The following is a 22,059-nucleotide window of genomic DNA, read 5'->3' as shown; positions in this document are numbered from 1 at the left end:
AGAATGGAAGAGAATGGAAAAGAGAAAAAAAAGACAAGAGATTGTGGTTGAGCTCAGCATAACTGTTAACCTTGTCTACATCAAAGGCTCCGTCAGCCATCACGTTATTTGCTGTCAGCAAAAGGAACAATCACGACTATGCTAGAAGGTCAGCACTCAGTCCATTGATGTGACGGGTGGCGCTGTTCAGTTGACCTGGTCTAACAATGAGATCAGCAACTGCAGTTGGCAAGTCAGACAAAACCCAAAAATTTACACAATGTTATGACAGTTTCGGAATGTTCATTCATTGATGTGTTAACATTAGGACTATTAAAGGATGAGGGTTTATATTGACCCTGTTACTGTTCAATGAGAATGTGAAAATTGTGTTTTGAAAATGATTTGAAAACAGGCTCTTGGCAAAACATACAGCCAAAGGATGAAAGCATTCCTGATAATTAAAGTCAGTCCAGGATATACTTTTAACAGTCTAAGATGGGACAAAACATATGATGTACAATGCATCCACCCATCTTCTAACCTTGCTTTATGCTAAGTAGGTTCACGGGTAAGCTGTAACCTATTTTGGCAAGCACATGGAATAAGATAAGGACAATCCCTTGACAAGACGCTAGTCCATCAATTGTTGCAAAAGTAAAGGGTCATAGATAGATAGATAGTTAGATTTGAAAGGCACTATATGATAGATAGATAGATAGATAGATAGATAGATAGATAGATAGATAGATAGATAGATAGATAGATAGATAGATAGATAGATAGATAGAACTTTTCTTGACCCCAGGCCTTTTACAGAAGTGCTTTAAATACAATGTATTCATTAATTTTTCAAATTCAGTTTTTCTAATATGGGAGATGTATGATGTTGGATTCTAGCTGGATAACATCAGTTTTAAGGTGAAGGAACCAACCACGTGCTGGATTCTGGTAGATTTCCCAAGTGGCCTCTTCTAATACACAGGCAAAAGAGAGAGGAGCCAAATTGGCACAAACTAAATCTGGATGGAAAGTTTCATCAGGCATCACAATATATTATGCATATCAGTCCATTCTTTCATTCGTTTGTTCACTCATTTTGCAAGTACAGTTATTTTTGCAAAGAAGGTGCAAGATGTTGGAGTCATCAAGTACAAGGCAGATCTGGATATGGAGCCAGTCTGTTCAAACAATGTATGATTGCTCATTAAGGAAACACAGACACTTTTTTTAAAAAGTGTTAAAAAGGACTGTTCTTTTATTACATAATTTGAATCATTACATTTTTATTGTACGTTTAGAAGAGTTTAATTAGCGTTTATTAAACTTTACTACTTGGTAAAATTATTCTAGCAAGTTTTCAATATGAACTGAAACTGCTTGAGATAAGAAAGCATTTATGATTATTTAAAAAATAATAATAATAATATAAAAAGTATTCTCCCTTTCGAGAAACTTGCTGTTCTGGATAATGGCAATATTGGACAGTTGTTATTAACAGTTGAACACAAACAAAATGGAAAAGGCAGATTTGCATTATACAAGTATAATATTACTTTATACTCTAGAATCTGTTGGATTAAAGCTGATATGAAGTATAAAAAAACTAAACTTTATAGCAGGTTTACTTGCAGTTTTTCTTGACATCATTACAATTTTTAAAAAGAGCTTTCATTTGAAATACGTTCACAAGTGTTACTTTCCCTTTTACAAGGAAAAGTGATATAATACAACATACCTTTGAAAGTCTTGGAAATCTAAGACTTTCTATTTTTTCCAATTACATCCATTCAAGCTTTTGCTTTAACAATTTAAAGTCTCATAAAAAAAGTTTATTTCATACTATCAATGTGAGCTCCTGAGTTATGATTCTACAGTAGGAACAGATAAATATTTTTTCTTTAGTATTTTTACAAAATGTCTCTTGTCACATAAATTATTTATACAACTTTTGTGTCTAACTTTAAAAAATACTGATTATATTTGCCATGTTTATGCAAGCACCAGGTCCGGTTTGGTAGTTAAATCACTTCTTGTTTAGTTATGGCAGAATGAGGAATAGATGTGGACTGTTTCGGTACAGTGGCAATGACCCCTGTCATTTTGTACTGATCTGAGCTGGATCCTGTAGGTGGAGATGGCAATGGAGTTTCAGGTGTAGCTGGAAAAGAGAAAAAGGGCTGGTTAATGAAATACAAACATTTGCAGTTTTTTTATTTGATATGAGAGGAGGATGGAGAAAACCTGAGCCTGTTATAAATTTTATTGGGAAATTTAAAGTTCAGTGTTCAGAATTTTTCTTCTATACCCTCCATCCTATGCCCTCCCAAAAAAATTAATGGAATGCCCCAGTGTTCACAGTGCCAACTTAGTAGCCTCATTGAGACTCAGCACTCAAAACTCTGATGTCATAACGGCTCTTATCAAGTCGCATGGGATGAGACTTTTGCCAAGAGATTTTTTCAAGTCCTGCCCTTCTCTCAACCATTTTCAACTACGGTCCTCTCACCTCTCATTCGTGTGAATGCTTTTGTCAGACACAGTTCTTGTGCTTTCAGCTCTTATAAATTTTTATGTTTTCCTCACTTTAAGTTCCCAATAAAAAAAAGACTTATTATGTCCAAATCTTATTGAAGAATTTCATCCCTAAGGGTTATCAACAGCAAAAATGAATACACGAGCAATTCTAGCACTGAGAAACAATGAAGTGAAACATATTAACACGAAAATTGTCGATCAGTTACATGGCAAATTGGTTAAATGCGTATCAATAGACTATGTTCAAACAGTTGGTGGTGATGTTGCAGAAGATGAAAACATCAATTTACAATATCCCATAGAATATCTACAACCGTTAACATCATCTGGTCTTCCACCGGCTAAATTACTGTTGAAAGAAGGATGTATCATAATGTGATTGTGTAATTTATGTCTGAGTGATGGGCTATGTAATAGGACAAGATTAGTTGTATTCAAAATTGGTTCAACAATTCTGACATGTAAAATTTTAACAGGCGACAAGAAAGGTAATGTAGTAAATCTTCCACACATAACATTAGACACCAAAGGAGATCTTGATATGCCATTCGTATTAAAATGTTTACAGTTTCCCGTTGGCATAGCTTTTGAAATGACAAATAACAAACCACAGGGACAAATGTTAGAAAAATTTGGTTTATTTATTAAAGAGAAAGAAACGATATTCACTCACAAGCAGTTAAACGTTGTGTTGTCATGATGTAAGTCCAAACACGGAATCAAATTCAATGCGCTACTGATGAAAAGTTAATTCAAAAATAGTTTTTACTAAAATTTTACACTAAAAGTGTAAGTTTAAAAAGTATTTGCGTGTTGATTTCAAAGTCAAACAGAACGAAAACGTATAACTTAATGAATACCTCTAACGCAACATGAAACATAATTTTCTTTCAATTTATTATGTTTTACTATTTTTTACTATGGTTAATTACTCGCTGTAATGTAAAATAGTTCTATTATGCATATGTAACAATTCCCTTGAAAATAACAATCTGTTTAAATTGTACATTCGCTTCCCCATACGCGCGTGGCAGATCCACGAAGTGGCTAGCATGTAGAGCCCGTCTGGGGGTTGGAGAGAGAAGGCGAGCAGGGAGCAGAGCCCCCTAGTTTATAATATGTTAAATCTTTGGAATTAGTTTGTGCTGTGTGCATTATGATGTGGAGAGGAGGGATGGGAGCTGCTTGATGCGAAGCCTGCAAAGTTCAAAATCCTTGTTCTGTCACTGTTTCGTCCTCACATTTTTACAAGAAGACTCTAGTGTTATTACTCTTGTCTGCTCTTATATGTGTTCCATCCTCAAAATGTTTAATTGTCAAAATTGGTTGTCCCTGAATTATTTAATTTGTCTTAAAAATTCCATTTTTAGCTTGTTCTGTTTCCAATGTCCTTTGTGAGCCCAGAGATTTGTGAAATATGTGAAAACCAAAAGGGTGAAACATAAGAGCTCAATGTGAAGATCCCCATTTCTGGTGTGTGAAGTTGCCTTACAAAAAGACTGAAATCCAACTGCATTTTAGACACTGGCTCTACTTTATGAGTCACCAAGTCAAAATAAAGTAACAGTTTTATTTTTAAACTGTGCAGCATAAGCTATTTTTAAAAGTGTCCTCAATAAAAAAAATAGAAAAAATAATGGTTGTGCCTGTTAACAATGAGGAGACGAAGACTCACAGATCTTTTTGGATAAAAAAAACAATATGTAAAGAACATAGTGTAACACTAATCATTTCAGTAAAAGACTCAAACCTGAAACATTGAAATGAACAGCTTTCCTAAACTACTAAATCTTACATATTTAAAACATTAATAATGGAAGACTGTTATTTTATAATACCTATGAAAATGAAGGGTCTTCAGACTTAATTTAGATAGATAGATAGATAGATAGATAGATAGATAGATAGATAGATAGATAGATAGATAGATAGATAGATAGATAGAGCGTATGGCTTTCTGAGTATAAAATGATTTATCCTAACAAAGTGTGCATTTTAATTTATAAAATACTTACATATTTGTCCATTATGAATCTGGGCTGGCATGGTGTTGGTTACTATAACATTACTGCTCAAATGCTCTTGAACCAGATGAGGATGCAATGTGTGTGGGGTGTGAGGAGCTTCATTTGCTGTACCTTTGGAAGAAATCAGAGGAGATTTAAATTAATATGGACATAGTTACTGTATAAACACAGTACAATATTGCATAACCTAACAATTCTAAAGCAATATTCCTAACAATATGGAGCCTGTACATTTTTACCATGTTGTTTAATCACTTTACTCTAGTTTCCTCTCTTATCTAAAGCACATGTAGGTAAGGTAAATTGGCCACTTTGGTAGTCCAGTGTCTGTCTCTCAATAGTCACACAAAATGAGACAGACACTACTTGTGGTTGTTTAGTGTGTTAGTTTAGATGGCCGAGGTAATAGATCTTGGGACACTGCAGGAAATACATGTGAATGTGGGTATGTATGAGAGTGTTCCCTGCAGTGGACTAGAATCACACCCATGGACTCTTGCCTTGTGATTTATTCTAACTATGTGTGACACTTGATTGTTTTAGTCTGTTCATTTAATTCATTCCACAGTGAATTTTTGCTCTTTAAAATGTTTTTTTTTTTATTCTACAAGATAACAAAGTTTCAATGTAATATTAAAATATCAACTCCTTATCATGTTATTCTTTCACAATGTGTGGTATAGCGGGTCCATGGCTCAAAAGAAAAGCCCAGGTTTTAATAAATAATGGTCGCACCAATGGCTTAAAGAGGAGGCATGGTAGTGTGGCCAGAGCAGTTCTGGGATGCTACGTGATGTGGGCATTTCCTCACTTAAGTGCACAGGTGCGGAATCGTCCGTATCTGTAATTGATGCCAGGAGCTGCTAATTGCTGCACCTGTTCCACATCCCCATTATAAATAGGAGAAGCGCAAGTGTGGAGGGGAGAGGAAAGGAAGCTGAAAGCCGGTGTGTGCAAGCGTGAATGAGTGAGCAGGTGAAGGTAGGTTCGCTAGAGAGAGCAGGCAGCTGGGAGAAGAGCCCCTTGGGAGTTTTAGGCCGACACTTAGGGGCAGCTAGTAGCGGTCACTCCTGCTGAGCGCTTTGGAGGAGCAGGAGGTCAGCTGCAGGTAGGGCGACTCCCCTGGTGCATAGCCTGGATGGGAGAAGCAGGGGAACCGCCAGGTAGAATAAGGTACCGGGCTTTATTTTAAAGGACTGCTTCCAGCCATAGTATTATAACTTCATTTTTGTGGATTTATTCATTGGATTTTAACCTCCACCTTTTCACTGGTTTTTAATGGATTATTTATTTATTGACTTTTTGAAACACTGCACTATTTATTTTGAACACTGTTTTTGGTTCTGTTGTTTAATAAAAGCATTTGCACCTTTTTGTGCCATCCCTTTGCTTTGTTGAGTCCTCACTGTCCAGCTCATCAGGTTACATTACCAATGGTGTCGGGTTCAAGAGCTCCCATAAGGGAGATTGGAGTAAGAACCCGCATCGTAACACACTGATAAAATCATGAGTAGTCACATTTCTATTCTGCACTAATAGACTCCTGTCTCCAAAACCCTGTATGAAGCATGCACACATGCTGAAAATAATAAAATACTCCACACCCACATTGAGAACTGAATGTCCTCACATTCACATTCCACAAAGTTAGAAAATGACTACGACTACATTTTATGATGTTTATCTGACTCTTTGCCTTTTAAAAATTAATAAATTGGCTTGAAGATATTAGGCTGGATTCAAAAAGAATTCAGACCCTTTCACTTTCTGCACACTTCGTTGTGTTATTGATTTAATTTTCATTAGAAATTGCTATTTTTGCCAATCAATCTACACTTAATAATCCATAATGACAAAGTGAAAACATTTTCAGAAAGGTTTGCAAATTTATTAAAAATCAAAAACTGAAATATGTCATTAGTCAAACCTCATTGCTGCAGATTGATGAAGCAATTTTAAAATCGTATTGTACGATCAAACTGATTATATTTGGCCATCAGAGAAAGTTTGACTAAAGCACGGCCAATGACCTAGATGTAAAATCCTGCTGCTCCCTTAGCCAGGGCCAATGACCGATACATAAAGTCTTCGCCGCAACCCCACAGATAGCTGGGTGTGCTGTTCTATCTATTCATTAACTGGACACCAGCAACTTCACAGACGGCCACTATATGATAACCTTTGTCCTGAAAAGTTAATGAGTAGCTTAACTTCAATCAGCAGAGTTGATGACTTTTCTACTAAGCAGTTGAGTTATATTATAAGTAAGCTTCAAATTTTCAAAATATTTTCTATAAGGCTAAATATCTAGAAATTCAATGCTGCGTATTTATAGTTGACGTTTAATACTTTTGCTTAATTAATATTTAAATTAGTCAGGAATTGAGGCACAGAAGGTGGAGTCAAGCAAACTCCTGTTACATTTCAGTGACAAAAGGGTTAAACAAAAAAAAAAAAAATTCATAAAAATAATGTATTTCATTTCTCATAATTTCAAGATGCAGAATGTAAATGATGATTAAAATTATTAGTTACTAATGTTTATAAAAATATTATTTAGTTTAAGTGAAATTCCATTTGCTCCTTTTATGTTCCTGTATTTTAGCGTAAACACAGTCTTTAATATGTTAAAAAGTGGCTGCTTAACTGTTTAAAATGTATTTGTTTACAGAGATAAGCTGCTTCTTTTTTAAAAAATAAAAAGAAAGTCAGGTGCAGACTTAAGAACTTTATTTTAATTGTGTATAGAATAACAAGTATATGACTCTCATAACAAAAGCAAATTTATTATTTCTGCATGTGTACTGTAGTAGAAATCCCCATAAACCTTTTTTTTTTTTAACCAGCTAAAATCTAAAATTCCGATATATACTATAATATTATCATCTTATAATTTTACCGTGTAAAAGTTGACTTTTTAAGTTTGGTGACTGTAACGCATGCTTATAAAATGATCTTTAAATGCTTCTACAAAACTAAGTTTAAGAAACAAAAATCAAGCTTGGCTGCACACCTTCAGCAGCAGACGCTCTGTGGCTGCTCCAACTTGTAGGACCATAGCATTGTATCACAGTATAATTAACAAAAGAGTATTTTTAAATAATAAATTGTGACATTGTGTCATGGAAATATTACATTATTGTAGCAGTGAACTGATTGCCCTGAAGATGAGAATAAGTGGATGCCTGATTGACACACAGAGTGCTGCACATACACTAAGATGTATTGGGAGCCTTGGGAAGTTTGCGTTACAATCTACAAGACCAGAAAGATTCAAGAATGCAGCTAGAGATTTTCAGAGGAGAGAATAAATAGCAGCCCCTTACAGACAAGGATGTTTTTTGGAGGATTGCAAGGACAGTCCTTGACTATGGGAAGGCACACACACAGGGCTAACTTAAAATTCACCTAACCTGCTTGTCTTTAGGATTTGGAGAAAAGCTGGAGTACTTGGAAGCATTAGAAGAGTAACCAAACACCAGACAATCACCAGGAGCAGGATTAAAAGCAGGACACTGGAGCCATGACATAGCAGCACTAACCACTGTGTTGGTTTGAAATTAATATATTACTACCTTTTTCAATCAAGAATAATTTAATCAAGAACAGAAATAATAATGACTTTATCCATCTTTCAAACCTGCTCTGGAGAGATGATAACATACCTGGATGTCAGAGTAGGCCTGTTAGGCCCAGGCCCAGAGGTATAAAGTACAGGGGGCCCTCACGAAAATTAAAATAAACTAAATATTTGAAGTTACTCTCTCTAATAGCCATAAAGAGTCAAGTTACTCATAACTTGAATTTTGATGATATTATGCCTGAATCTACGAGGAAATAAACAGGACAGATGTCTCTGAAAGATAAAAACTTCTGTAGTTGTCTGGTGTATTTAGGCCTGATAACAGACTGTACAGGTTTATTGGTTAGAATATTAAACAAAGGTCATTTCGATAGCTATAAGGTTATTACTCATAGGTCAGGTACACCTCACTGCTGCCATAGCACAGGATGTTTAGAACACGGTTTGTGAGTGCCTGCAGTTTTATGCCACATGTCAGCAAAATCCGTTGCTGGACCGTTGGTTTGACTTTAGAGAGTACAGTCTCCGTATGACCAAACTAATGACTGCGATTTTTGTGATCACATGTGGAAAACACGAAAATGATGATCACCTCATTTCTCAATTTATGCAGTTGTGGGGTTTTACTGTATTTGTGTTTTACTATGGAGGACAGAAAAGTATAGAAGAAGATGATCCACTGGGGTGAACCCTAACGGGAGCAGCTGAAAGAAGATAAAGAAGATTGAATTTATTAGGACATGGTACTTTCTTCAATTGCCAGTTTGACATATATAGGCTCAGGATCTATGAGGCAGCAATGCCAAGAACTTGACCAAAATAACAACAGTCAGTGCATATAAAACTTCAGAATGTAATCATTACTAACTAATATAATACACATTGCAGTTTTCACATCCCAGCAATCTTCTATTCAGAAATTGAAATGAATGCAAGTGTTGTCATTTCAGGTTTGGTCTCACTGGTTTTCACTGTCTTTCTCTTATCTATTTATTTATAATAATAATAATAATAATAATAATAATAATAATAATGTATTTTATTTGTATAGCACCTTTCCCATATCTATCTATCTATCTATTGAATACAGCGTGTCTCTTGTGTCTGTCTGTCTAATGTAAAAGAAACTTGATAACTAACCCTGACTTGTTTTAAATTTGAACTCGCCCAGAATTCTCTGTTCATCATATCTGCTGCTCCTACCTCCTAGTAACATCTCTTGCAGCAAGTTGTCAATTTTGGCCATTCCGAAGAGCTTTACAAACTGAATTTGTTCAATCATCTGCCAAGTAATACTCTGCAAAGTTGGCAGTAGAAGGAGAAGCTCCCCAAACCTTCCCCGTGAATCATATTGCCGGTCATTGATATAGTCCTCAAGGCTGACTTGCACTTGGTACCGCATACGTTTGATTTTCGCTGGGTCACTGAGACCTTTGGCATCTATAATAGAGCAAAAGAGAAAACAAAGGTTATTGTATACCTAATCAGCATGCTGTTAAGAAACTTTCTATCCTTTGTCATTAAAATTATATACTGTACATTCAGATACTGTAATATATTTCTGATGAAGGAAAACAAAACAACAATGTATTGTGAATTTATGTGACAGCTCCCAGCAGTAGAATGGTAGATTAAGTTTCTAAGGGCATTACAGGCAGAACTCTATGATATAAGGAAGAAACAACAGGTGGGTTTAGAAAATGGATGGATGGATGAAAGGTGGATCATTTGAGATACTAAGAGTAATTTAATGGAGGCATCCTAACCTAATCTTCAGATAAGATGGTTGTGCAGGATTCTAATTCTAGTACAGCAAAGGAGGATTTAAGAGTCTCAAAAGGGAACCTGCAAGCTTGGTCCTTCAGATGACAAGTTATTGTAGTGAGAGCAACAAGCAACTGAATATATATGTAACCCATAATAAGTCTATCTATCTATCTACAGTTGTGATACATTTGTCACTCACGAATATGTAATATTCGATCATTTTCCTCAATAAATAAATGACCAAATATAATATTTTTGTCTCATTTGTTTAAATGGTTTCTCTTTATCTACTTTTAGGACTTGAGTGAAAATCTGATGATGTTTTAGGTCATATTTATGCAGAAATATAGAAAATTCTAAAGGGTTCACAAACTTTCAAGCACAACTCTCTATCTCTCTATCTCTCTATCTATCTATCCCAATCCATGACATGGGTGCCAGAGGCCATACCCCTGTATGTGGCATTGTGCACAGTGCAGGACCCACCTCTGTCCATTAAAGAGGACACTCTTGCACATGCCCAAACAGATATGGTGCCAATTTAAAGTCATTGGGATGTGAGAGTAAACCAGAGTGCCTGCAGAAAAGCCACACAGACACAGGGAGAATCTGGGACCACCACATAAACAGCAATTTAGACATTGATTTAGTTGGACTTTGAACCTTTGTCTGTCCTTTATTTAATATGTCTTCTATAATATTTAAGCAACACCCCATCTGTAGCATTTATCAGCCAGAGACACTTCTGTTGTTATTGTTGTTGCAACAGACACCTAGAACATGAGAATGGGTGTATGATTTACTGTAAGCTAAAATAATGTACTCAGAATATAAGAGGTAATTATAGTTATAACATGGCAATGATTTCACCTTGACCCATGATACAATCTTCTTCAATTAGATTCATCAAATTATTCTAGACTGCAATAAATTTACTGTAGTGGATCTGATAACAGACGAATGGATATTACATACTGCACTGAAATTATTTAATTGACTTGTCATATGTTATTGGGATGGGAAGACATCTTTTCTTGAGATAAAGTTTTGCTGATGAATGTCAGGCGACAGCTACTGTATATACTTTATGATCATGTTTGCTAACACCAGTAATAAATTAAATTATTGTTCTTTAGCTCAGTTATTGTGAACAGCTGTAAGAATGGAAGTCTTTCTGAGGTATTAAATACTAGAGACTACTGATGTTCAAAAATATGTACACCTGATTTTGTGAGAATCTTAAAATGAGACACTAGATGGCAGTGTAGGGCTGTAATGTAATGTTATTTACCTTGAAAGTAATTCAGTAACAAGAATGGAGGCTGCCAGTGATATCTTCAATTTGGTAAAAGGTTAAAGAAAATCAATGAAGGAAAAACTTTGAGGTTGCCCTTTCAATTATATCCATTGCTTGTTTAAGGTTGAACTAAATAAATACAGAAAAAAACAATCGACACATACTAATATAAAAAGAATTGTTTTGTGGCAAGAAAATTGAATTGAATTGAAATGAATGGAAGGAATAAACTTCATTCAGAGAGACAAAGAGAAATGGATTAATTCATCAGTCCTTTTTGAAGCAAGAAAAGTTTCTTTTCCATCTATTAACTGAACTCCTCCATCTACTCAGGTCAGGACCTAAACCAAATCACATAGCTTTTAAATGTTACTCACTTCCCCCCTTTTATCCAGCATCTACAAAGCATACTCTGTCTTGGAAAAGAAAGCAGCATTTTTAAAGACTACAACCATCCTGCACAGATACTTTCCCTTTCCTCCATTCTAGCAAACCGTACACATTATTACTTACACCAATAGAAACGGGGGCTGCTTTTACCCTTAGGCTATAAGGCTACTCAAAAGTCACTCATAATGACCAAGCCAAAGTATGAAGGTTAGCATGTATGGCAAGTTCAGCTGCAGTCTTTGTCTTTTTTTGTTCTTTTTTTCTATTCTATCATGGTATGTAAAAGACAAGACATCAGACAGGTGAAGTTCTATTTTGTTTGTGAGGTACAGAACAACAGAGTTACTCATTCCTTGTTGCTTCACTATATAAACTGAACTTTCAGGTGAGCATACATTATTTGTCAACTGTCATCCACCACTATGACTAAAGACAAAACCAGACCTGTTGGATTTTCTCAGAGCGAGTTGTGGAATAGTTGGAGTAAGTTGCTGGGTATGTCAGACTAGAAGACTGAATTCATGGAAGTGTACCACAGACTTGCCTCTGACTCGCTAAGAGTATGTAATCGAAGGCTACGACCAAAAAGTCATCTAATGTGACATGGCCTTAGCATTAAACGAAACACAAGTTTGCTCCTTAAAGACACAAAATTAGTTGATGGGAAGGAGGTGTTGCAAGAGCATTAAGGAATAAGGAGAGAAAGGATTATCAAAACTATTTTTCATCCATTCATCTTTCCATTTTATGAACCCCTTAGATTCACTGCATGGCTACCTAGTAACCAGACAGTTAGACTGAAACCAAGCCAACTTAGAGCACACTCATGTAGGTGTCTGTGCTGACTCATTTAATGACATTTTAGAGCTGTTCTTTGGGATGTTGGGGGAACCCAGAATTCCCACAGAAGAGCCACAACAGACACACAAAGAGCACACAAGTTAGGCTGGGAGTCAAATCCAGATTCTGTTGTGGTGTAATGTTTATTATTGTAGTGTCACAATAGTAATCAGGTATCTTTAAATGACATTACAATTATTAAATTATTCAAGGCTGTGTCTCATACTTATAAACCTACTTTCCTCACATTGAAAATTAGTATTCAAATCATTTTCAACATATTTTGCTTAAGTTCCTCAGTATGATTACAGGGTTTCCAGATGACGCACATTGCTATATGTTGTCTCCTGCTGAAACCTTTTAGGGTGTTAGCTTTGTTTTTGCACAGAGCAAGTGAATCATACATTTGTCAAACAATTTTAGAAACAAAACCACTGAAAAAGCCTTTTGAAACTTTAATTCTTCAGGTGTCTGTTATCTACCATAAAAAATCTGCTTTAAATATTTACATTTAAAATTCTCCACTGTTGTATATGCAAAATAAATAAATAAATAAATAAATATATACCTGGGTCAAAGAAAACAATAGCTTTTAGGCAAGCATATTCATTATCATCTATCTGTAGCTCTTGGAATGGCAGCACTAATTCATCAAGGATTCTTACTGTCACCCGGCCCACTTCTAACTCTGGGCAGTTGCGTGGAATGATGTGATCATTTCCTTTGAGGAAAAAAAAATAAACAAACAAATAAGAAAAGCCCAAATCTGGAATGTGTCTACTTAGTACATAATGCTGATCCGGAGTTAGCTCCTCAATGTTTTTTCCATAGCATTTTTTTTATTACAAATTATTACTTTATTTAAAGACACAAGTGAAAAAAAACGTTTTTTCTTTTCAGACCTTCAGTTTATCTTACCTAATAAAAGAATATCCTTGAACATCATAGACCTCTTTGTAGCACCAAGCAATAAATGTTCCCCAGCATGAGCACGTAATAAAGCCACCTGTAATGCATAAAAACAACCTGGTTATGTTATTGTCATATTATGATCGTGTGGGGATGAAAACTGTTTATTGTACTCTTTTTTTGTAACATACAAAATTCTATTGAGTTTTATCCACAGTATACTGTATGCTGATCAGCTGCTTTTGTCTGCTTGAGTTTGCACTGCAATGTACTTCCCATTGACAAGATGACTGGGGGGCTATTATGAAGGTATCACGGTTTTACTGTATATAAACATGTTCCCACTTCACATACACAGCACATCTCTAAAGAATAAAGACAAACAAACACAGCCTTCAAAGACACTCCTAAAATAAGGTACTTTGTTACTGGTGTACTTTAAACAATGCCTTATACACTTGCTTTGGGGGAACTGGCATCTTATAATGCCACTTTGAAACTGCTTGCATATGATAACTCAATTATAGTAAATTACAAATCCCTAAGGAGTCCCTCAGATTTTATTTTGTTTACGCTGCTGCTGCATGATATGCAAATAGCCATACATTTACATAAATTATATCTGCTTCAAGTCCTGGCCTGTCTGGCATGCTTACTTTTTTTTTGGTGTTTTTGTTTTTTGGCATTGATAGGCTGAGAAATACTTCTGCATCCTCCACAAGAAATAGAACATCTAACTCCACATATTAGGAATATCTGTTTGTTGTGCTCAGAAACAAATACATCTTTGTTTCAGAAATTTAAACTCTCTCTGAAGTTTTGCATTAAACGTGCAGTCATATTGATGGATGAAGCAAATGGCTAAAGCAGGCCATCACAGAACTAAGATCCCTGATGTCGTATTTATGCAGTTCATAAGCTTCACTGCATTAATACAGAGTATCTGATTGGTCTGATATCGCCTGTTGTAATCAGAATTGATAGGAACTCCACTCCAAAGTGCTATTTCTACAATTATTTCTACTGGTCTGTCGATGAAATGAGAAACTATATATATAAAATAATCCTTTTTAAAAACTACGGTTATATTAAGTTAAAATGTGTACTAGAAAGTAAAAAATAAGTTTCTCATACATCACTCGTAAAATAAAAGGTGGGCCCATGCTTCTTAAAATCTTAGCAAAAGCGCCCACCTTTTATTTTATGAGTGATGTGTGAGAGACTTATTTATTACTTTTTAGTAAACATTTTAACTTAATATAAGTGTTGTTTTTAAAAAGAATTTTTTATACATACATTATTTTCAACTTTTTAGTCTTGGGTTTGTTTTAGTATAATTTTGTAATCAATATTATAACACTTCCTTTAATATTTCTATCTGTTACTAGCACCATCTATTGGTGAAATCTTTAACTATTCTTCATATAAAAATTTAATTTCTTAGTTAACATGGATTAATTGATCAATTAGTGCAACGGATTATTGATTGTCATCAAAAGTGAGCAAGTGTGCAGAATTTCAAGTCATTTGCACAATAGGAAGTGGGTTAAATATCGATTACAAGATTTGTACCAGACAACTAACAGGTGAAGTTAAAATAAGCGTGGTAATAATAATCTCTATATATAATCTTCATTTGGATCTTGATCTTTGTTTGTCTGCGAATGAATTAGAAGAAGAAGCACTAGATGGCAGTAGAGAGACAGCTAAAACATAGGCATTGCATTAAGAATCTCCTCCTGGCTTATACTACTGAAGACTGTAGTCCTCCAATCACACCTCAAAACACAGACATTCCAACTAAACAAATTGTTGTGCCTTAAATTAACTAAAGAGATCTTCATTTAGATCTTCATCTTTGTTTGTCCACAAATTCCACGCATGCGTAGACCACCTTCCAGTTTAGTACGTTGTTGTTACTCACGGATGTCAACAATGTGCCGGAATAACGAAAGGGGTGGTGGACAGTGTTACGCTGGTTAGCTCCTGAGGCCTGGTTAGAAAATGAGATTGCCGAAGATAAAAGGTACGTGCCTACGTAACATATGAATGAAAGAAAGACAGTGGGTAAAATGAATGACAACGTAACAGCACGTTCCGGAAATTATTATTGTTACTTTGTAGCCGGCGAGTGCTGCGTGTCTCACAGTTGTACCGTGGCTTGCTCACATGTCAGTGAAGTGATCCCTATTTATGCTTTTAAAAGCCTGGATACCTATGTGCCCCCCCTTAAACAACAATTGCTCCGTGTATATTGCCTTACTCTTTGGATTGCCACAAAGCAACCTGCGAGATTGGAGAAAGGTTGAGAAGACATCATGAGAGAACACGATAGCGTCGTGAAAACGAGACAGACTGTGAACGGACAGAAGCAGAAATGCTCCTACACCATCACGTAATTACTATTCGGACAGTGATTCTGAGTAGGCCGTTCCTATCGAATCAATGTCCAAGGGTTTTCTTTTGTAATTTTGTTTCCCTTATAAAAAATCATAATGCTGTGCGACGAAGGGCCCAGTTCACGACTGGCAGCCGCATTTAAACAGGGAGCCCTTCACAGACAACTTTAACACGCGCAATGCAGTTGGGCGCACATGGCTAGTAGTAGTAATAATAATAATAATAATAATAATAAAAATATAGGACAAAACAGGATGAAAATTAAACCTGGACACCAGAAATGGGCAAGAAATATATGATTGCATGATGTCTGGTAGCCTTACCCGTGTGAGCACTGTGTGAGCATGAGCAAGTCACTTTACCTGCTTGTGCTCTAACTGGAAAACAAAAAAGAAATGTAACCAGTTATATGATAAATATTGTAAGTTACCTTGGATAAAGGCGTCAGTCAAATAAGTAAATGTACATGTAGGCATCACTTTCTTACTATCCTAGTATCCTAATACATAACATTTACTACTGGATGGCGATGGCAATGGCAGACATACAGTAGCTCTAGGATGGTGTGGCGTAGTACAGTGGAAGGGTGAGCATCGTCAGTGAAAAGGGCGGTTCAGTGGAAATTTTTATATGAGCACCAGGCAAACCACCAAAAGGTCTAGAATATTCATCCTGGATGCTTACTGGCAACAGATTAGCCCCCCCAAGGGGCAGCTGTCCCACTGTTACTAATAAACATGAACAGTTAGCCTAATAACTCTTGTGGGAGCCTTGCATTTTAATGAGTTAGGATTCAGGAGTGCAGTGTTTTTTGGGACCACCGCAGTGTGCTGTGACTGTACAGTGCCACGTAGATTCATCCTTAACCCTGAAGGAATTCAGATAATGACCCAGAAGTAACTATAGTGTGGGTTGAAAGGCAAGGTGACCTGAGTAGGATGAAATAAAAGCTACAAGATGGAGGTGACTGGAGAAAGTCAATTAAAAAGTCACTCGGGCACATTTGGCTGGCAAGTGCTTTCTATTAAATTTTTTGAAATTTTATGTTTTTTTTTCATCCCTCCTTCATGTTTTGTATAATCATATGTTTTATTTGGAGATAATTTGGAACGCCACTGATATTTTTATATAGGGGATGCCTCTGTTAATTAGGTAACTTTATTTTGAAGCTCGTTATCAGGATCTAATGTGCCCAAAGGCAAAACATCTAAAGGCTCTGCACCATTTAATACTAATTAATTGTTTAATCAAAAGTAGTTTTTGCTTACATTTTACTCACACATCTGTCAGAATATTTAGTGTATTGTTTAAAATGTCTGATGCTTATAACGCATGTAAGACATTCTGTATGCAGTAGTTTGTCAATTAATAGTTTTAGATACACTGCTGTTGCATACTGGAAGTGGTATTAACTTTGGGTGGTGGCAGCCATTATCAGAAGCACAAGTACAAGAATGTGATGATTCCAGTTAAGAACCACAATACTAAGTAAAGAGCCATTTCAAGAATTAGTTTAACGCAGAAAACAAAACAGTGTCACAGCCACGGTTACATATAATTCATTCTCAGCCTGGTAACTCACGTGTGATGTTTGCATGTTCTCCCTTTCTTTGTATTGCTTTATTCTATAAGTATTGTATTTTCATTCTCCCAGTATATAAATATAGGGAAAGTATTGTGGCAGGGTCAGACTTTTGACTACACGTTTCACTACTTTCTCTGTGTGTCTGGATGTGAATGTGAGGATACCTTAACTCAAAAATGAATCACTCCATCCAAATGCAACTTGGTGCGCTTATAAGGATTGTGAAATGCGAGAGGCCGACTGATTTCGATTGCTCCAGTAGATTTTGGTCTACAGTGGCGATGCATAATAGATGAAGGAAAATGTATTTATTCAAAAATTCACAATTCTTCCATTTCCATTATAAATTACTGGCATGTGAAAATTACAACTTTATGTGAGGAAATCATGTACTGATTTTATGCCACATTTCTGTCTGAGTGACTGTTACATACGATCAACTGGCACCCCATCCTGGGCTTGGTCCTTGCATTGCTCATCAAGCTGCTCCTTATTCTCTGGCCCCATGGCCCTGAACTGAATGGATGGATGGATGCGCTTACAGATTCATCAGGCCACATTGTAGATTACATTATCTAGAAATTAGTTACCAGTTCTGCCTAATAGGTGTTAATGATTCAATGGTTTCTGACTTCTTTAAGTTTTAAGACTGATGAAATGTTGTGCCAAGCGGAAAGAAAAAAATCAACCAAAAGTTAAAGAATGGTTAGGAGAATTATGAAGAAACAAGTCGGCCTTTTAAATACACAGAAAAGAGCAAAATCACAAACAGGTTTTAGTTTATATGGAGCCGCACTGTAATAAAATACCATCCAAAGCACAGAGATAAAATGCACTTGTTTTGATGTTTTTTTTTTCTTTACAATTGGCATATTACGATTAAACCATATTGACTCCCAAGTAGAATCCTATATGCTTGCCTTTAACATTTCCTTAAAAATTCCTTAATAAAAAGTAAATCTATATTGTGAAGACAGAAATACTTTTAAATTTAAAATTTAACAATCAAATATGCTTTATTATGGGATTTACTTGTAAAATAATTCCTTTACAGCACTTCCCTCTCTTCACCCTTGATTAACTGTGCAGCAATGCAGGCACCTAAAACATAATGGTGAACATAATAAATGACCCTCAAATAATCAAATTAAGCACATAATGTGCTCTACCCCTTACATCAGTTTTAATAAAAGACTAATCCTGTCAAATGTTCTTGATCTGTTTAGGTGTGAATACTAACATTATCAATTAGATATATATATATATATATATATATATATATATATATATATATATATATATATATATATATATACTCTCTATATATAAAATCCTAAGCCTAAAAGTGCAACGATTTTATGTGACATTTTTATATCACGATTTTTGTCACATTTTAAATTTGGCTTATTTTAAAACCTACATTTATATGTTTGGTATCATTCTTTTCAGAATTTATCAAACTTTAATGTGATGTTGTTAGTTTTTTAGAATCTTATTTTGTTTTTAAATTATAAACTAAAAAATATCAAGAACTTTGTGCCAAGAGATTTAAACATGCCCGGGACCAGAAATAAAAGACAAAGAGTAGGACAGCTACTGTACAGGCTTTTAAATGTTCGAAGTGTCGCGCGAGATGCAGATCATGTGGCACGGCAGCAGCAGAAATCCAGTAGCTGATCGAGCAAAGAGGAGGTAAAAAAAAACCTGTATTTGTTTCCCATTGTATAACAGTTGAAGAGGGGGTTTCGGAGGAGCGACCGCATCTCCTTGGGGTGCGTTCAGCCCATCTCTTCACAACGCGAATGGCAGAGACATGAAGTGGCTGGCGTGTAGTGCAAGCCAGGGGGGTTGGGGAGCAAAGCGAGCAAGGGGTAACCTCCTAGTAGTATTGTAAAATGATTTTGTCCTTTTATAATTTGGCATATCAGACAGCAGAATTTGCTCCATCTTTATACAGTAAGTATTTAGCCTACCTGATCATCTAAAGGCAGTTCACAAAATGCAGGGATGTATTTTGCCCACTCTACCAAGACAAGTAACTGCTGTTTCATTGATTCACAGACATCAATGATGCTGGCGATCTTCTTTGCTCGAATGTCTCCATTTAGCACTGGAACCGGAGAAGAGATCTGCAATAAGAGCAAATATATGAAATTGTGATATAATATACCTATATCCATTCCAAAATGTCAGTGCATAATAAACAAAAAAGACTACACATTTTTAACTGATTCAAAACAAAATGAAAAGTAAAAAAATATAAGAGTAGAAATTAATTTTCCATAAGCCACTGCCAATAAAGGGATATAATATGTACATAATTACTAAAGTAGGCTTGAAATTAAATAAAAACACCACAATAGCATAACACTAACATATCTTAAATGTATAAACATCTGTATGTGTGCACTTTACTTGATTGATTTACAACTGTTATTCAAGTATCCAACTACAGTCGGCATTTTCCAGCTGCTATTCTGACTGGGATAGGCAGTTAAGAAGGTAAATGGTTGAATAATTGCAGGTTCATTAGCACTTCAGCATTGAGTCTTTCACAAACGATGTCTCGATTAAGTTGATTTTTGCAGTACCTGTCTTGACAGAACTTCTGCCTGAATAAGCACGTTGATTGATGGCAAACCACTGTCTTCATAACTAGATCTTCTGGTGCTTATTCTGTCTCGTTCATTTTGAACAGCTGTGAGAAAAAGCCAGTATACAATTAGTATTCTTACCAAGAAGGAAGCTCTTGTACATTCCTTGTCTGCATTATTATAAATATTTTATAAATACAGTGGATTTTCATAGTATAGAACATACTGAGAATACCGAATACTGAACCTGAGGCTGTCCTGCCAGGTGCAGGGCATAGGACTGGAATCCACCTTGGCATGATCACGAACATGCTAGGAATATCCCACCCTGAGGCTAAATGAGACTCACTAATTAACCCAATATGAATATGTTTGGAATGTGTGAGGAAACCAAATAAAAGTCCTTATGGACACAGAATAACATGCAGAGCTGAACAAACAGTCACAGGATCTAAATCCAGTCTGCGGAATCCATTATACAGTAAAGCTTATCATTGTACCATCGTGCCACCCCAGGAAATTTCAGATTCAAATTTATAAGTTCTCTATAAAAAATAATTAGTGTATTATGCAAAAGATCAGAACGGATGAAAAAATGTTTAGTGACAGCAAAGTGAGAGAAACAACAGAAAGGAAAGGAATAGAACAAGCAGAAAGGAAACCATGGCTACCACTCTGTGCCTCACTAAACTCACTAAACTGATTTGGGACCCTGCATACAAAATGGGGTGGCATCAACCAGTGGCCCACTATGCATAATACTGTTCTTCAAGCACCAAAGCACTTTCCCAACAATATACAAAAAATGCTCTGTTTCTCAAAGCATTCTTTGGCCACACTAACTCTCTTACAGTTAAGCACTTAGCATAACTCAGCACCAAACTCTACAGTAGTCGTTCTAAAGTTCAACCCTGTTGGCCTAATGTGGCTGCAGGTTTTTATCAATAAGAACCCTTTGCTGTTAATATGACTTCAATATTGGACTGCGAAGCAAACTGTTATTTCCCAAGTTCTATCATTTTGGTAGAAATCCAGAAATTAAAAAGGTGTGTTTTCTAAACTTTAATTGGGATATAGCAAGTCTTTATTTATGTTACAAGGAAATATTTTAGCATTTTTTGTCTTGTCTTTTAAGATCATTATGATCATCAACATGCTTTTTATTCCACCTTTCTAGATGCTCTGGTTAAAAACTCATTATTTACTATTTAGCGCAACCAAGGTAGCTGTTGGCCCATGTCTACTTTGCTCTTTGTCATTTGTTATTTATTAAGTTAAAATTACAGTAGCATACATTACAGAAAAGATACATAGATTAATAAGAACAATGCAAAACAGAATTATGCTTTTAAAGTTTGGCAAAAATACAAATATTTGTAAATTTCATAAATGTGAAAATCTCACTCTACTGTAACTCTCTGAATGCAGAATGGGAGAAAAAATTGAGCTAATTAAACATTGAGATCGTCTGGAAGTAAAGTAATTCATTTGATTGGAACAAAAAACCTGCAGCCACAGTGCCAGGAGTGAACCAGGACTGAACTCGAGACCCACTACTCTACCCCAGTAATGTTATGAATTATATAAAAGGCAAAAAGGAAATCCCATGAATCCCCAAAATGACTAGAATGAAACTTAAGAAGCATATTACCAAATTACCAAAAGCAGAAAACATTTATTAAAATTAATAAAATTTCACAAATGGAGTGAAAAGCAATATTCAAAAAAGATAAATACCAAGATATATAAAATTCTAAAGGTAGTGACACAAGATGGTGAAAGGGGGTGCAGGCCAAAAAAATACACAAAAAAGCCAGACAATGGCCTCACTTTTCAGACCAAAGTAGGCCTTACCCTGGGCAGCCTGGCCCTAAATTAAACAGGCAGACTTCAAGGCCTGCATGAACTCAAAATAGGGATTAGGCTTTAAAAGTTGAAAATTATGTTTTAAATTTCTGAAATCTACAAATCTACCACAAATCCTTTGGTTTAAATTACAACAATAAACTATCTTTAAAAATACAGAATTAGTTTTATGTCTATCATAAACAGAACAAAAAACGGAAAACGTCAAAATATGGGTAAAAAGGATTTACCTAAAAAGGCAATCCAAGACAAACATGTTCACAATCCTACAGCAAAGTTCAATA

At 35.6% G+C, this 22,059-nt stretch overlaps 1 protein-coding gene across 2 annotated transcripts in view; it reads right to left on the bottom strand.

Annotated features, from left to right (window-relative positions):
* Positions 1-1,230: 1,230 nt before the first annotated feature.
* hnf4a (hepatocyte nuclear factor 4, alpha) overlaps positions 1,231-22,059 on the bottom strand; it is a 63,981-nt gene continuing 43,152 nt past the window's right edge. Inside the window, exons 4-10 of one of the 2 annotated variants that reach the window (XM_039735703.1) lie at positions 19,907-20,013; positions 19,289-19,444; positions 13,340-13,427; positions 12,990-13,142; positions 9,268-9,567; positions 4,533-4,655; positions 1,231-2,140 (exon numbers count right to left, since the gene is read on the bottom strand). In XM_039735703.1, the coding sequence (XP_039591637.1) occupies positions 2,001-2,140; positions 4,533-4,655; positions 9,268-9,567; positions 12,990-13,142; positions 13,340-13,427; positions 19,289-19,444; positions 19,907-20,013 (1,067 nt within the window). In that variant the 3' untranslated portion in view covers positions 1,231-2,000. The remainder of the gene's footprint in view (positions 2,141-4,532; positions 4,656-9,267; positions 9,568-12,989; positions 13,143-13,339; positions 13,428-19,288; positions 19,445-19,906; positions 20,014-22,059) is intronic. The other variant, XM_039735704.1, reaches the window with a different exon arrangement.

The sequence above is a fragment of the Polypterus senegalus genome, chromosome 14 (assembly GCF_016835505.1).
Source record: "Polypterus senegalus isolate Bchr_013 chromosome 14, ASM1683550v1, whole genome shotgun sequence".
Classification (NCBI taxonomy): domain Eukaryota; kingdom Metazoa; phylum Chordata; class Cladistia; order Polypteriformes; family Polypteridae; genus Polypterus; species Polypterus senegalus.
The sequence above is the reverse complement of the archived record's forward strand: the minus strand, read 5'-3'. Positions and strand labels throughout refer to the sequence as shown.